The 14,238-nt window shown below is 61.8% G+C and overlaps 1 protein-coding gene across 1 annotated transcript in view; it reads left to right on the top strand.

Moving 5' to 3' along the window:
- Positions 1–14,238, top strand: part of SSPOP — a 51,156-nt gene that overhangs the window by 16,088 nt on the left and 20,830 nt on the right. Inside the window, 24 exon segments of the mRNA XM_040644530.1 lie at positions 242–296; positions 1,415–1,519; positions 1,841–2,026; positions 2,123–2,232; positions 2,816–2,969; positions 3,048–3,233; positions 3,437–3,495; positions 4,154–4,331; positions 5,334–5,428; positions 5,632–5,887; positions 6,659–6,829; positions 6,914–7,078; positions 7,816–7,995; positions 8,113–8,235; positions 8,369–8,498; positions 8,579–8,704; positions 8,863–8,954; positions 9,923–10,096; positions 10,418–10,582; positions 11,443–11,695; positions 12,789–12,835; positions 13,009–13,179; positions 13,510–13,641; positions 13,866–14,011. Coding sequence (XP_040500464.1) covers positions 242–296; positions 1,415–1,519; positions 1,841–2,026; positions 2,123–2,232; positions 2,816–2,969; positions 3,048–3,233; positions 3,437–3,495; positions 4,154–4,331; positions 5,334–5,428; positions 5,632–5,887; positions 6,659–6,829; positions 6,914–7,078; positions 7,816–7,995; positions 8,113–8,235; positions 8,369–8,498; positions 8,579–8,704; positions 8,863–8,954; positions 9,923–10,096; positions 10,418–10,582; positions 11,443–11,695; positions 12,789–12,835; positions 13,009–13,179; positions 13,510–13,641; positions 13,866–14,011 — 3,459 coding nt within the window.

The following is a 14,238-nucleotide window of genomic DNA, read 5'->3' as shown; positions in this document are numbered from 1 at the left end:
GAGCGAGGGGTGGGGGCGGCGCCGGTCAGTGGTCGCTGGGTCTCAGAATCTGCGGGGGACAGCATCCTTTCCGTCTGCAGGGACGTCCTGGGGGCGGAGGCGAGCACGTGCGGGAGCGGCTGGGGGGGGGTGCGGGGGGAGGGGCAGGGTGCAGAGGCCAGGGCTGCAGGCAGCTGATAGACTGGGTCAGAGTTGGAAGGTGACCAGTTCGGCATGTCCAGCCTGACTCTTGTGTCTGCAGGACTGGGTCCTGGTGGAGGGAGTGGGAGGCTCGTGTTGTCACTGCGCCCTGCCTGGTGAGTGGGTCTGGGGAATGGCAGGGGAACCTCAAGGGTAGGAGGATAGCAGGTGCTCTGCGGGAGCCCCAGGGGGCAGCACTGAGTCAGGAGGTGGTTGGCTACCCCCGCCTCAGGGTGGTGGGAGCCTGGATCCTGGATGCTGGGGAAGGAAGGGACCCTCTGGGTAGGAGAGTTTGTTTCTGCCCTCCTAAGGTCAGGTCTCAGTCTCTGCCTGCTTCTGTCCTTTTGGGGCTTTCTGCCTCTGGCCTTGAGGGTGCTTTCTTCTCTCTGGTTCTACTCAGCCAGGTCTGGTTCCCTCCCTTTCCCCTAAGAGCAACCAAGATGAAGTTGAACTTTTTCAAGAGTAGCTTTACTTGGAAACCGAGTTATAAATGAAACAGGAAGGGGCGCCTGGGTGGCTCAGTTGGTTGAGCGTCTGCCTCTAGCTCAGATCATGATCCCAGAGCCCTGGCCCCACATTGGGCTCCCTGCTCAGTGGGGAGCCTGCTTCTCCCTCTCCTCCCTGCTTGCGCTCTTTGTCTCTCTCTCTCTCTCTCTCAAATAAATAAGTAAATAAATAAATAAATAAAATCTTTAAAAAAATAAAAATAAATAAATGAAACAGAATATACAAAGGCTCAAAAACTAATGCATTCATGGGTCCAGATTCCTTATCCGTAAAGTGTACCTACAGGTGGCTGAGGTTAGAGGAGAGCCAGCATACACAGTTGTACAGGTTGTACACTGCACAAGTTAGTTGGCAAGTGGGAGCTAGACCACATCCCTGGCTTCCATCCAGAGATACTCTTTTCTAGTGCCCCCAAAGGTCCCCTGTCTGCAACAGTAGCCCTGGATGCGGATCTGCAGCTGCTTGGTCCTGGTCCTGAAGTGGTTTCAGACTGGCGGTTTTATTCTATGTTCTCTCAATATTTGGTGCAAGTGGGAATCCCCAGCTCACGCCAAGGGAAGGAGGACAGGCCTTTCCCAGCTGGGAGGTGGTTCTGGGGGCTCTTGGGAAGTCCTGGGAGAGAACGTGCTCCAAGAAGTGGGGAGAGACTGAGTGCCAGGCCAGGGGCTGGTGTGAGCCTGCCTCTCTGCAGGTCTCTCCCTCCTGAGCCTTGAGTCTCCCTACACAGGTGAGAACCAGACGGTCCACCCCCTGGCCACTCCTGCCCCCTCTCCAGCCCTCAGTGCCCAGATCGGATTGCCTCTGGTGGCCTATGTTCTGCCTCCGCCTGGAGGTGAGGGCCACGTGCTGTCGCTGTCGAGCGGAGGGTGGATGTTGCCCGGGGTCGCCCTGCCTAGGAGGGGAGGCAGGCTCGCTGGGATTTACCCCCGCTTTCCATGGGAGGACAGTTATCCTAAGGATCTGGAGGTCATCCTGGCTCAAGTTGCTGGTCTGACTCTGCCCTCTCTGGACCACTCTTCCATCCCGGGTCAACGTCAACGCGGAGCCCTTGGCATCCCTTAGCTCCCCTTGTGACTTCCTGACTGTACCCCTGGCAGGCTCCTGCCACCCTCTGCCCTTCTCCAACTGCAGCCTCTCTCTCCTCTGCACCCAGACCCCTGCTATTCTCCGCTGGGCTTGGCCCTACTCCCTGAGGGAAGCCTGAAGCTGGAGTCCCCTACCCAGGCTGCCCTCCTGGGGGCTCCCACCAAGAGGCCTGGTTTTCTGGGTCGGAGCACTCAGCGGCATACCCGGCCCCCCTACCTGCAGCTGGACCTGCTGCTGCCCCGGAACCTCACTGGTCAGTGTGGTGGGGGGGGCTGGAGGACTGGGCGGTGATGGTGGGCTGGGGGTGGGGCTCGCTCTTTCAGCTCGGACCCCTGCCCCACCCCCCCAGGCATCATAGTGCAGGGGGCTGGGTCCTCGGCCTTCCTTCAGTTCAGCAGCGATGGTCTACACTGGCACAACTATACTGACATCCTGCCTGGTATCCTGCCCCCAGCCAAGGTATGGCTGCCCGAGCCTCCTGAGCCGGTGACCCACCATGCCTCTTTGTGGGTCCCACCGTCTTTGTCCCTGAGGGCCTTCCAGTCTCCTTGAGGGACATTCTTACCTTAGAGGCTTGTTGAACACCTGCTAGGAGCAGGGGCTGTCAAAAGGGCGACAGAAGCAATCACGGTGGCTGAGGTGCAGGGCAGGTGTGCAAAGCTCTGTGGGGGGAGGGGACTAGCGTGACATCAAGTTCATTGAGGATCTCAGGGACCACGTCAAGAGCAGCTGGGACACAGCCCTGCCCTGATGGGGTTTGTATCCTCCCCAGGGAGACAAGCCTCACGAAGCAGGAGGAACCAGTCTTTACCATGTATTTACTCTTAATTCTGTCTCTGGGGAAACACGAATGGCCACAACGTGGCCGCGGCCCTCGAAGCACCAGGGCCAGAACCCACAGCCTTGAGGGATGCAGATGATTCACGCCAGGAAAGCAGGAGCTCTTCGTGCCTTGAAGTCTGGGGGGCTTGAACAGGGTGGGGCCGCTCAGCAGGGTCAGGGTGGCAGCCCGGAGAGAAGGCCGGCACCCCTGTCCCTGCAGCTTTTCCCTAGGAACTGGGGTGATGGGGCCCCCACAGTGCAGATGTTCGGCCAGATGGTGCAGGCGCAGCACGTCCGGGTGTGGCCGCACGTCCCCCGCGGTGACCCCAACCAGAGCATCCCCCTGTGGGTGGAGCTGCTGGGCTGTGAGCCAGGTACCGTGGGCTGGGGGCGGGAGGGGCAGGCACAGGAGGAGGGACAGACAGGAGCTCTCAGCCACCCTCTCCCGCCAGTGTCCCCGCTGGCTGCGCCCCCGTGCCCAGGGGGTGGGCACCGCTGTGCCAGTGGCGAATGTGCTCCACGGGGGGAGCCGTGTGACGGGGCAAAGGACTGTGAGGATGGCTCCGATGAGGAGGGCTGCGTGCCCCTGCCCGCAGCCACCAGCAGGTAAGGGGTGCCCTGCTGCCCCCTCCGGGGAGGTTAATACCCTGAAAACCACTGGGATAGTGTCCTCTTTGTCTAGTCTCAGTGGGCAGTGCCCTCCTGGAGTGCCCCAGCCCTGCCCTGCCCAGGGCCCACCCAGAGAGAGCACTGACCGCCCTGCCTGGGGTGGGGGGGCTCTGAGGTTGGGAAAGCCCCTCGAGTCCCTTGCTGATTTGTCTTCTCAGAGTCTGGTCCACAGCCAGGACCCCCGCGCTCTCCTCCGTGCAGCCCGGACAGCTGCCCTCCCGGCCCACGGAGGTAAGTGGGGAGCTGCAGGCCCAGCAGGTGGGGTGCAAGGCACGGGGCCCCATGTTTGCTTGCCCCACCATCCCCCTCCCTCTTTTCACACCTTCAGCCAGCACTGCCTCCCTGTGCATCCCCGGTCAGCTCTTGTAGTCAGCCTCAGCCCGTGAGCCTTCTGGGGGCCAGCCCGGTGCTGCATGGGGAGCTGGAGGCCAGAGGGGCAGGGAAGCACGGGCACATGCCTGTCCGGGAGGGGTTTGGCGGATAGGACAGGTCTTCACCGCTGGGCAGTGAGGTTATGCCCATGGGGCTGGCACCAGGGCCTCAGGCGCTCAGAGCTGGGAAGAGCCCTATTTGTCCCCAGGGTCCCCAGAGGCTTCCTGGAAAAGGCTTGAAAGATGAGGGAGTTCTGTAATGTGGAGCTGAGGGGTACACACTCCATGTGGAGAAGAGCCTGGTCAGGAACCCAGAGGGGAGAGTGATCACAGCACTGAGGTCCACACGTGTGGATGCTGGGGGAAGACAGGGGTTGGGGGGGGACAGGAGCCGAAGCAGAACCCTAGGCGGGCAGTGAGAAGAGCCCCTGAACTCCTGGTATCTGAGGTGTCCAGCCCGGAGGTGTACAGGGCAGTGGGGCTCCACTTCCCAGCTCTACCCTGCACGTGGGGGACAGGTGAGGGGCCGTGGGACCCAGGGGCATCCTAGTGGGAATGAGAGGTGGGTGCCTAGTCACCAGGCAGAACTGGCCTCAGGGCCCAGACCGCATGCATGGCTGAGCCCTCTCCCTCCACAGGGTCTGGCAGAGGCTGAACGCTGGCATCCCTCGCGAGGGTCACCCATAGCCCCCACAGGTATGTGCACAAACTCCAGCCCCCGCCCCGTCCCCAGCTCCCAGGGTGAGGGACCGTTACATCTCAGCGGTCAGTCTCCTGCTGAGCTCTGACGTCCTCAGTGGAGCAGGGTTGCCTCCAGGAGGACGACCTGGTCACCAGGGACGCCTCGGCCGAATCCTGCCCCTGCCCACCTTCCTGGATTCCAGGGTGGGATGCGTTGCAGTATGGCTGCCTTCCCCAGGCCCCTGGCTGGGACAGGTCTCCCTGGGGCTGTGGAATGAGTGCTGCCCGGCCCCACCTGCGCTCCCTCCGCTCGCCTATGAATGTGGCAAGGCACCCCTTTCTGAAGGCCTTGCTGGCAGCAAATGACAGGGAGGATGGGGTCACCAAGTTAGCACATTCCTAAACTGGATGAGGAAGGAACTCCCTGCTGGTCACGTCCTAGGCTCCCCACGGCTGCCCGGTCTGTCACGTGTGCCTTAGCCCGAGGAGAGCTGTCTCGGAGTGAGGCGGGGAAGGGGTGGGCTGTTCTTTTGTGAAAAGCACATGAAGCAACTTGTCCCATCACTTGAGTCCGTAACACGCAGACTATGGATGAATTCTAATGTTATTCTAAATCTGCTTTTAGAAAAACGGCTGTCTCTTAGTATTCATCTCTTGTCGGCAAAGAAGCGTCTCGAACCCCTTTTCACTGTAGCTGCCAGGAAGTCCTCGGGTGCAGGGCCTTGAACACTGTACTGTCCCTTTGACTTGGAAGCTGCCACATGTGTCTCCTCGAGAGGCGGGGACACATCTTGGCTCCAAACTAAACTCTTTTCTACTTTCATGTAAAACCCTCTTGTGCTCCTTGGACTACGGAATCCCACTTCATCTGTGGTCTGAAGCCCCTCAGAAGGTGGGGTATGGTCTGGCCTCACCCTGCACCACGCAGAGCCTGGATGCCCTTCCGAGAGCCCGTGTCTGCTTCATTTCATGGGAGGGGAGCTGGCAGGTCTCACCCTCTCCCTCCTGCACCCACAGGGAAGGAGCCAGCGACTCAGGCCCCAGCCTCCGAGGCTCTTCGGTTGAGTCCTAGGGAATCTGTGCAGACCATGACCACCACCCCCACATCCCAGGTGACCCCAGTGGCCCCTGCTGGTAAGATTCCGTCGTCTTCTGCCTGCTAAAGCCTAGCATCCCAACAACGTCCCTGTTGGAGAAACAGAGGCCCTGGGAGGTTAGCCATTTGGCTCAAGATCACACAGCTTGAGGTCAGGGTTGTGGAAGGAACTAGGACCACGCCTCCTGAGGCAGTTCACGACTTTTCCATTGTCCCAAGAGAGGCAGGAAGCGGGGGCACACCAGACATCAGGAGGAGGGAGGTTGGGGGCCGAGGGAGGGAGGAGGCGGTGGGCAGGTGTTCCGTCAGCAAGCTGTGGTGATGCCCACAGGCCAGAGCGTTGCCCCGGAGCCCTTCCCACCTGTGCGGTGCAGCCCGGGCCAGGTGCCCTGTGAGGTGCTGGGCTGCGTGGAGCAGGGGCAGCTGTGTGACGGCAGGGAGGACTGTCTGGACGGCTCCGACGAGAGGCACTGTGGTGAGCAGGGGGCCCTCAGGGCGCCCTGGAGGGTTTCAAGTCATGTGGGTGGCGGTTGCAAAAGGGCTTTAGGTTTTGGGAAGTCTCTACCCCCTGCTGTGAGCTCAGCTGGGAAGGAACTGTGAGAGGCTGGGGGTAGCAGAGAGAAAAGAAACTGAGTGGGTTAAACAGCCAGGAGTGTGTGTGTCTTTGGCGATGGTCAAGAGGGGAAATAGGGTAGGTCTCAGGTCCTAGCCTGCTTCACAAACCCTGTCTGATCTTTGAGGAGATTCCTCTAACCATCCATTCATCCATCCGTCTCCCCATCCATATACCCACTTACCCACCCACTCACCAGCCAGCCCTCCAACATTCGTTCAGCCACCCCATCCATCATTCCTCATCCATCCATCCGTCCGTCAAAAGTAGATCGCTGTGCTCAAAGTCTAGTCTCTCAGTCAGGGAAGGGGCACCCCTGGAAGTCCCCATTCAAGAAGAGGGTATCCCAAGGAACTGTTCTTCTAGGCAGTTTGACCTCTCTCTGGACACTCAGAGCCATTACCAGAGAGACCGTGTGAGAGCCTGTAGCGAGCACAGAGCCCCTGATCTCACCCACACGGAGTACAGAGAAGGCTGCGCGGAGTGTGGGAAGCTTCAGGAGACAGGAGAGGCAGGACCTCTGGTCAACAAGCTGCTCTGCTCTTGGCTGAGGTTGAAGGGGCTCAGTTTATCATCGGTCAGGAAGGTCAGGAATCACTTATGTGGCTCCCTTCCCCCTGGCCTCACGGGCAGCGAGCCCTGTGCCCTTCACGGTGCCCACCACAGCCCTGCCTGGGCTGCTGGCCTCGCGAGCCCCCTGCTCCCCGAGCCAGCTGAGCTGTGGAAGTGGGGAGTGCCTGCCAGCTGAGCGGCGCTGTGACCTGCGGCCAGACTGCCAGGACAGCTCTGACGAGGACGGCTGTGGTATGTGCCTGGCCAGGGGACACCTCTGAGGGCCCCGCTCCTGCATGTGCCCCCTCTGAGTCCCGTGCCCCCGTCCCCCTGCAGTGGACTGTGGGCTGGCGCCCTGGTCTGGCTGGAGCAGCTGCAGCCGCACCTGTGGGCCGGGCCTCGCCTTCCAGCGCCGGGACCTGCTCCGGCCTCCCCTGCCTGGGGGCAGCTGCCCGTCTGACAGGCTCCGCAGCCAGTCCTGCTTCGTGCAGGCCTGCCCAGGTAACTGGTGCCCAGGCCTCCTCAGGACCCCCAGGTGGGACACCTGCCGTGGGCTCCCATCCAAGACCCACACCAGGGGGATGCCTTTGCTCTCCTAGGGACCCCAGGGTCCAGGCTCCTCTCCGGGACTCTAGGAGGACAGCCCCTTCTGATGTCACAGCCTCGTGCTTCCGGAAGGCTAATCAGGAAGACTGCCCCTGGCCCTGCCCTTGGCCCTTTTCCTGCCTTAGTGGTTCTGGATGGGTCCCTAACCTCGAGTGTGGGAACTAGAGCAGCAGAGCTGGCCCCACTTCAGAGTGAGGGTGGTAGGCTGTGCCCAAGACCTGTAGCGCTTTTGTTTTGTAGATCCGGGGGAGTAGTTCCGGCCTTGCCTCTGCATTGCAGAGAGGGGCTTCCCGTGCCGGGGTCTCATGAGCCCCATACCTGGCCTCCTAACCTGGTCTCTGTCTGCTGCCACCAGGAGGCGCCCTGCTCCAGGATTCCCACTGTCCCAGCCTTTTCCAAGGGACCAGAGCCTTTATCCTGGGAGGCACCCAGAGATCTTTGCTCAGGTCCCCCCACCTAGGGGAGGTTTTCTGGGACAGGAGAGGAAACTGTGGAGTCCCCGTGGTGCTGCCCTAGGCCACCTAGCTGGCCACTGCCCAGCCTCCTCTCTGCTCTGCTGCCTTGCTCTCTCCAGCCCAGTCCGCGTCTCCTTGGGCTGAGCTGGTCCACCTCCATTCTTTCTTCCCACACAGTGGCCGGGGAGTGGGCTGTGTGGGGGGCTTGGGGGCCCTGCAGCGTCTCCTGTGGGGGTGGCCATCGGAGTCGTCAGAGGAGTTGTGTGGACCCCCCGCCCAAGAATGGTGGTGCTCCCTGCCCCGGGGCCTCCCACGAGGGGGCACCCTGCGCCCTGCAGCCCTGCACAGGGGACACAGGTAAGGGAACTGGGCTGGATGGGGGCATCCAAGGCTGGAGCCCCGCGGGGGTGGGGCTGCTGGGGAAGGTCCCTGGGCCTCCTGTACCCACCCCACCTAGTGTCCCTCTCCCGCCAGACTGTGGGCTGGGCCGGATACATATCAGCGCTGAGCTGTGCAGGAAGGGGCTGGTGCCCCCGTGTCCACCCTCCTGCTTGGATCCTGAGGCCAACAGAAGCTGCAGCGGACACTGTCTGGAGGGTGAGCCACACCCAGCAAGCAGGAGTGCGGCGGGCAGAGCCCTCGGGGAGGGTGCCCGTCAGCCCTCAGTCTCCAGCCTCCCCTCCCCACTGCCCCCTCCTTGGGGCTGAGCGCCTTTCTGCCTACACCCCAGGATGCCGCTGCCCCCCCGGGCTCCTCCTCCATGATGCTCACTGCCTGCCTCTCTCTGAGTGTCCTTGCCTCGTGGGTGAAGAGCTGAAGCCGCCGGGGGTGCCCTTCCTTCTGGACAACTGCAGCCGCTGGTGAGCGTGTCTGCTCCAGTGGGGAGGGCCAGGGTCAGGCGACCAGCCAGTCCTGACCTCTGCCTTCCCCTCCCCTGCAGCACGTGTGAGAAGGGGGCCCTGCTGTGTGAACCAGGGGGCTGCCCCGTGCCCTGCGGCTGGTCAGCCTGGTCCTCCTGGGGTCCCTGTGACCGCTCCTGCGGCTCTGGAGTGAGGGCCAGGTTCAGGTGTGCAGGACGGAGCCATTGGCGGAGTGGGGGAGGGGAAGGAGTGTGGGAGAAGGAAGGGAAGGAGGTGGTGGAGGGTGGGTGGCGGTTGGAGGACAAGGAAGACGGGGTGAGGGCAGGGAGAGGAGCGGGGGTGCTCAGGCTGCCTCTCCCCCCAGATCCCCTTCCAACCCTCCGGCTGCTTCCGGGGGCGCCCCGTGTGAAGGCGACAGGCAGGAGCTTCAGGCCTGCCACGTGGAGTGCGGGACAGGTACATTCAGGAGCCAGGATAGGAGCCAGGACGCAGGAGCCTGCTACCCACCCCCCAACCCCTGTGCCTGCCTCCCTCCTCCCAATTGCTGCCCTAGGAACACAGCACGACGGACCGGGCCACTGGTCACCTGCATGGTGGCCAGTGCGGCCTTCTGCTCCAAGAGGCAGCCCTGGAAGAAGCCTTGGTGCCAGGGCCTTTGTCGGGGACCAGACAGAGGGTGGGGCCCGGGCGGCATCCTCATCCCACATAGACAGCCCAGGTGCCACGAGCAGGCTGGTCTTGGGGGCACAGGGTGTCTGAGAGCAGGGTTCATGAAGCTGGTCCTGCTGGCCGAGAATGTGAGGCTGGAGCGGGCCATCAGGAAAACACAGACTCCAGAAGGAGCCCAGGCTGTCTCCCTCTCCTCTGCCCGGGGTCCCCTCAGGCACAGGAGGTGCACCAGAGACTGCAGAGCAGGCGAGGGTGGGGGGTGGGGGCGGAGGCGAGAATAGGAGTCAAGGGCGCAGGCGTGGGTCCCTGGGGTCTGGGTCAGAAGTGGGAGGAAGGGGGCAGCGGAGCATGGCTGCTGGGGCACTGACAGGTGTGATTGCCAGGTGTCTGTGGGGGCTTGGGTTTCCAGCATTGAAGCTGAATGAAGCACAGTTGTTTAGAAGATTCTGGAAGAGTTGATCTGGGGGAAAATGTGAGGGTGGGTAGTGGACACGAAGTGCCAGCTGGGCCCACAGATAGAGGTGTGGCCTGAGCCGGAGCTTGGCTGAGCAGGGGGCTGTGCTTGGAGAGTGAGCCCTGGGGAGGGGGTCCCAGGGGGACAGAGGCTGAGCCTGAGCCCAGAGAGGCTACCCATCTTCATGAGTCCTTCCCCGGCCCCCATAGCGTCTCAGACCCAACCTGGCCTCCCAAGCCTCCCCACTCTGCCAGGATCCCCATGTGGAAGGCCTGCCCTTTTCCTGCCCTTTTCCCTCCAGAGGCGCCGGGCTGGACCCCCTGGACACCCTGGTCCGCCTGCTCCCGGAGCTGCCTTACCATCGGAGGAGGCCCCGGGTGGCGCAGTCGTTCCCGGCTCTGCCCCAGCCCCGGGGACACATCCTGCCCAGGAGAGGCCACCCAGGAGGAGCCCTGCAGCCCCCCTGTGTGCCCAGGTATGCCCCCCTCTGTCCCTGGAGTGGCCTGGACACTAGGATGAGATGAGGAGCAAAGGGGAAGAATGACTCCTTGGGCAGGTTCTAAACACCTGGGGCGAGGAGGGGGCAGAGGGGCTAGAGCAGACACGTTGTCCCGAAGCTTCTCCCCTGCCCCCAGCCCAGGATTAACAGTGTGGGCCTGGCCTAAAGGGATGTTCGGGACAGCCCTGGCTGCGCAGATGCAGCCGAAGACACAGTTCAGATCCTGCACACCACGCAGCCCCCCCTCCCTGCTCCCCGCCCCCTGCCACACCTCTGCCCACGTCCTCTTCCTGACAGTGCCGAGCTCCTGGGGTCTGTGGGCTCCCTGGTCTGCCTGCTCAGCCCCCTGTGATGGAGGCATCCAGAGACGTGGGCGCAGCTGCTCTGGCTCCACCCCCGGGGACCCCGAGTGCCCGGGACCTCACAGCCAGACCAGGGACTGCAACACGCAGCCCTGCACAGGTGCCAGCCTCCCCCCACCCCTGCCCTTCTCTACCCAGCCACACTCAGCCTGCCCCTGGGGATATGGACCTCTCTTCATCCTACCTACTCACATCGCTGCCCTCTGGCTCCAGGGCAGGCCATACCCTGAGCTAAGAGGCTTCCGAACTCTCTGCGTCTCCCTCCTCTGGCTCCTGCACCCTGGGGACCAGGTACGGGTGGTGGCCCAGGGCTCAGGCTCTTTCCCCCGCCCAAGGTCTCCTTCCCAGGCATGTGGCTGAGGAAGTCAGACTGGCCTTTGGGCAGAACCACTCACTGCAGGATTAGCAAGAAGCAGAGCCTGCCTGTCTTTAGAAGCCCCCGGCCCCATTGCCCTCGCCTTTCTCCTTTGAGCCCCCTCCTGGCCCGGTGATCCTGGCCCGGTGATCCTGGCCTGGTGACTGCTCTACTTTCAAGGGTATTTGTGTTGGGGCTCCCGGGTGGCACAGTTGGTTAAGTGTCCGACTCTTGGTTTCAGGCCCTGATCTCAGGGTCTTAGGATCAAGACCCACATCGGGCTCCATGCTTAGCATGGAGTCTGCTTAAGATTCTCTCTCTCTCTCTCTCTCTCTCTCTCGCTCTCTGCCCCCCACCCCCTGCAAATAAAAAGAAATCTTAAAAAATAAAAAAAATAAAAGGATATTTGTGTTAAAGTTAGACAATCTGTACTGGCAACCTCCAGACGCTGGAGCGAGCCTGCAAAGAAGGAGAGTGGGCGGGGGGGCTTCCTCTGACTTCTCAGTCCCACTCCCCAGTCACCTGCATGTGGCTTCCTCTCACCCTCCTATCGCCTGACCCTTTCCTCTTGCCTATGCTGAGACCTGCTCTGTCTTCCCATCCAGCCCAATGCCCGGGGGACATGGTGTTCCGCTCAGCAGAGCAGTGCCAGCAGGATGGGGGCCCCTGCCCTCAGCTGTGCCTGGCTCAGGACCCTGGGGTAGAGTGCACCAGCTTCTGCGCCCCTGGCTGTGCCTGCCCCCCCGGCCTCTTCCTGCACGACGCCAGCTGCTTGCCCCGCAGTCGATGCCCCTGCCAGTGGCACGGGCAGCTCTACGCCCCAGAAGCACGGGCTCAGCTGGATTCCTGCAATAACTGGTAGGCCACCAGTGTCCATCGAGGGTGGGGGAGGGGCTCGGTGGCCCCAAGGGTGGGCAGGCGTGGACACACCCCCTGCAGGGTCGGTACGCCTCTGTGGTGCCAGGCCTGGGCCCCGGGAATACCAAAGCGAGTGAGGTACTGCCCGGTCTCCGGGCTGGGCATCCGTGGGGAAACTGAGGCTCAGATAGGTGTGGTGATTTGTGAGGGAAGTAGGGGCTGGAGAGGGTCTTCTAGCCTCCCCTTCCAGTCACCTCCACTTCCTTTTCCTGGATGTTCTTCCCTACCTGGAATCCAGTTGATCTCTGCTTAAAAACCTTGAAGCCCGGGGCACCTGGGTAGCGCAGTCGTTAAGCGTCTGCCTTCGGCTCAGGGCGTGATACCGGTGTTCCGGGATCGAGCCCCACATCGGGCTCCTCTGCTGGGAGCCTGCTTCTTCCTCTCCCACTCCCCTGCTGTGTTCCCTCTCTCGCTGGCTGTCTCTCTGTCACATAAACAAATAATAAAAAAAAAAAATCTTTAAAAACAAAACAAAACAAAAAAAACCTTGAAGCCCATACCGGGCCCTGCCAGCAGAGGGCACCCGCCTCCTTGTTCTTCCCACATTTTTGTTTTCTTTTCCTACCTTTCAATTCGTTTTCTCCGTTCTTCATGTTCCTCTTCCTTTTTCTTCTCTGTCCCCTGCCCCCCATTCCCCTCTTCATGCTTCCTCTCCCCCACCCCCTTTCTCTTTTGCTTTTTCTCTCTTAGATTCTTTTTTTGGAATTTCCATGTATTTTGAAGGGGGGGGCTTTAAGCCACTGGAGAAAAATAAAAGAAAAGAAAAGTACACAGTTCTTCCCAAGAGACTCAGGCTAGGGTCTACTCTTTCTAAATCGCTCCTACCTGGCCCTGAGGAGCAGCTGTTCAAAGTCCTTTCCAAACTGTAATAAATACCAACAGAGTGAAAGTATGCAAAGGTGACTCCTTGATCAAAGTGAGGAAGGAAGGACAGCAGGGAGCCCACGGCGGGGGNNCGTGTCCCCCTGGGGACAGGTACAGAGCCCCACGGGGCAGGGCCTGATTCTGGCCATGACCGGCCCTCTCTCTGTAGCACCTGTGTCTCCGGTGAGATGGTGTGCACCTCGGAGCCCTGCCCAGGTACCCCTGACCCCCAGGAATCCGCAGTGGTGGGTCCCCGGGGACCATAGAGGATGCTGGCCCCTTCAGATTGACTCCTGGGGAGTTGATGCTGCCCCAGAGAAGCTGGGGACCAGGGACGACTTGATCTGGCTTCACACCTGCTATGCCCCTCCCCACCCCCACCCCGGCAGTGGCGTGTGGCTGGAGCCCCTGGACCCCATGGAGTCCCTGCAGCCGCAGCTGTGACGTGGGCGTTCGGCGGCGCTTCCGGGCGGGCACTGCGCCCCCAGCTGCCTTCGGGGGTGCTGCGTGCCAGGGCCCCAGCATGGAGGCTGAGTTCTGTAGCCTGAGGCCGTGTCGGGGTGAGAGCTGGGACTGAGGCCCACAGAATCCTCCAGAGAGGAGCAGGAACACTGCAGTCACTCCCCCAGACCCCAAGAAAAGTGCAAGGGCCTACCCTAAAAGATGTCAGGAAGTGTTCCCAGAGAGGCCCGAGAGTCATTCCCTAAGAGGGGTCCTCCGTGGAGGCCAGCCCCGCTCCAAGCCGAGAAGCAAGAAGGAGTGAGGCCCCCTGAGGTGGGGCTGTGATGCTGCGGGTTTGAGGGGGGGGGTACCCTCGGGTGTCTGGGTGAAGGAGGGGGGTGTGGTGGTTGTGGGAGGTAGAGCCCGCAGTGACCTGGCTGCCACCCCAGGTCCTGGTGGGGAGTGGGGCCCCTGGTCTCCGTGCTCCGTGCCCTGCGGCGGTGGCTACCGGAACCGCACCCGAAACGGTGGCCTGCATGGCCGTGTGGACTTCTCTGCCTGTGGGCTGCAGCCCTGTGCAGGTGAGGGCTGTGGCCACCTGCTCCACTGTGCCTCGACCCTCAGTAATCATCCTGTCCAACCCAGGGCCCTGTCAGCCCCTCCCTCTCACCCCAGGGACCCCTGTCCCTGAGCTCCCGTGCTGCCCTAGGACCCCTCCCGGCCACTCCTAGAGCTGATGCCTCTCCTGGGTTGGGAGCCTGGGGAAGAATTGCCTGGGCTGGCCTGTCAATTTCTGTGTCCCCAGGGCCCGTGCCTGGCGTGTGTCCCAGGGGCAAGCGGTGGCTGGACTGTGCCCAGGGCCCTGCCTCCTGTGCGGAGCTCAGTGCCCCGCAAGGGACTGACCAGACCTGTCACCCTGGCTGTTATTGCCCATCCGGGACGCTCCTGCTGGTGAGTGTCTTCCCTGACCTGACCTCCTTGGGCCCTGGGCAGGGGCAGAACCAAGGGCATGGGGCTTCAGAGTTGAGGAAAAAGCACTGAACTCAGGGTCACGGCTCAACTCTGCCAGCAGCCTACAGGTGACCCTGCGTGAGTCGTATTCGTGCTTCCATGAGCCTCTCTTTTTCCTGTTTGTGACATGGTGATGGGTCTAGAACATCTTTATGATTCATGTCTAC

The sequence above is a fragment of the Ursus maritimus genome, unplaced genomic scaffold (genome assembly GCF_017311325.1).
Source record: "Ursus maritimus isolate PB19 unplaced genomic scaffold, ASM1731132v1 scaffold_3, whole genome shotgun sequence".
In the NCBI taxonomy this organism is placed as follows: Eukaryota; Metazoa; Chordata; class Mammalia; order Carnivora; family Ursidae; genus Ursus; species Ursus maritimus.
Note: the sequence above shows the minus strand (reverse complement) of the source record. Positions and strands in the feature narration are given on the sequence as shown.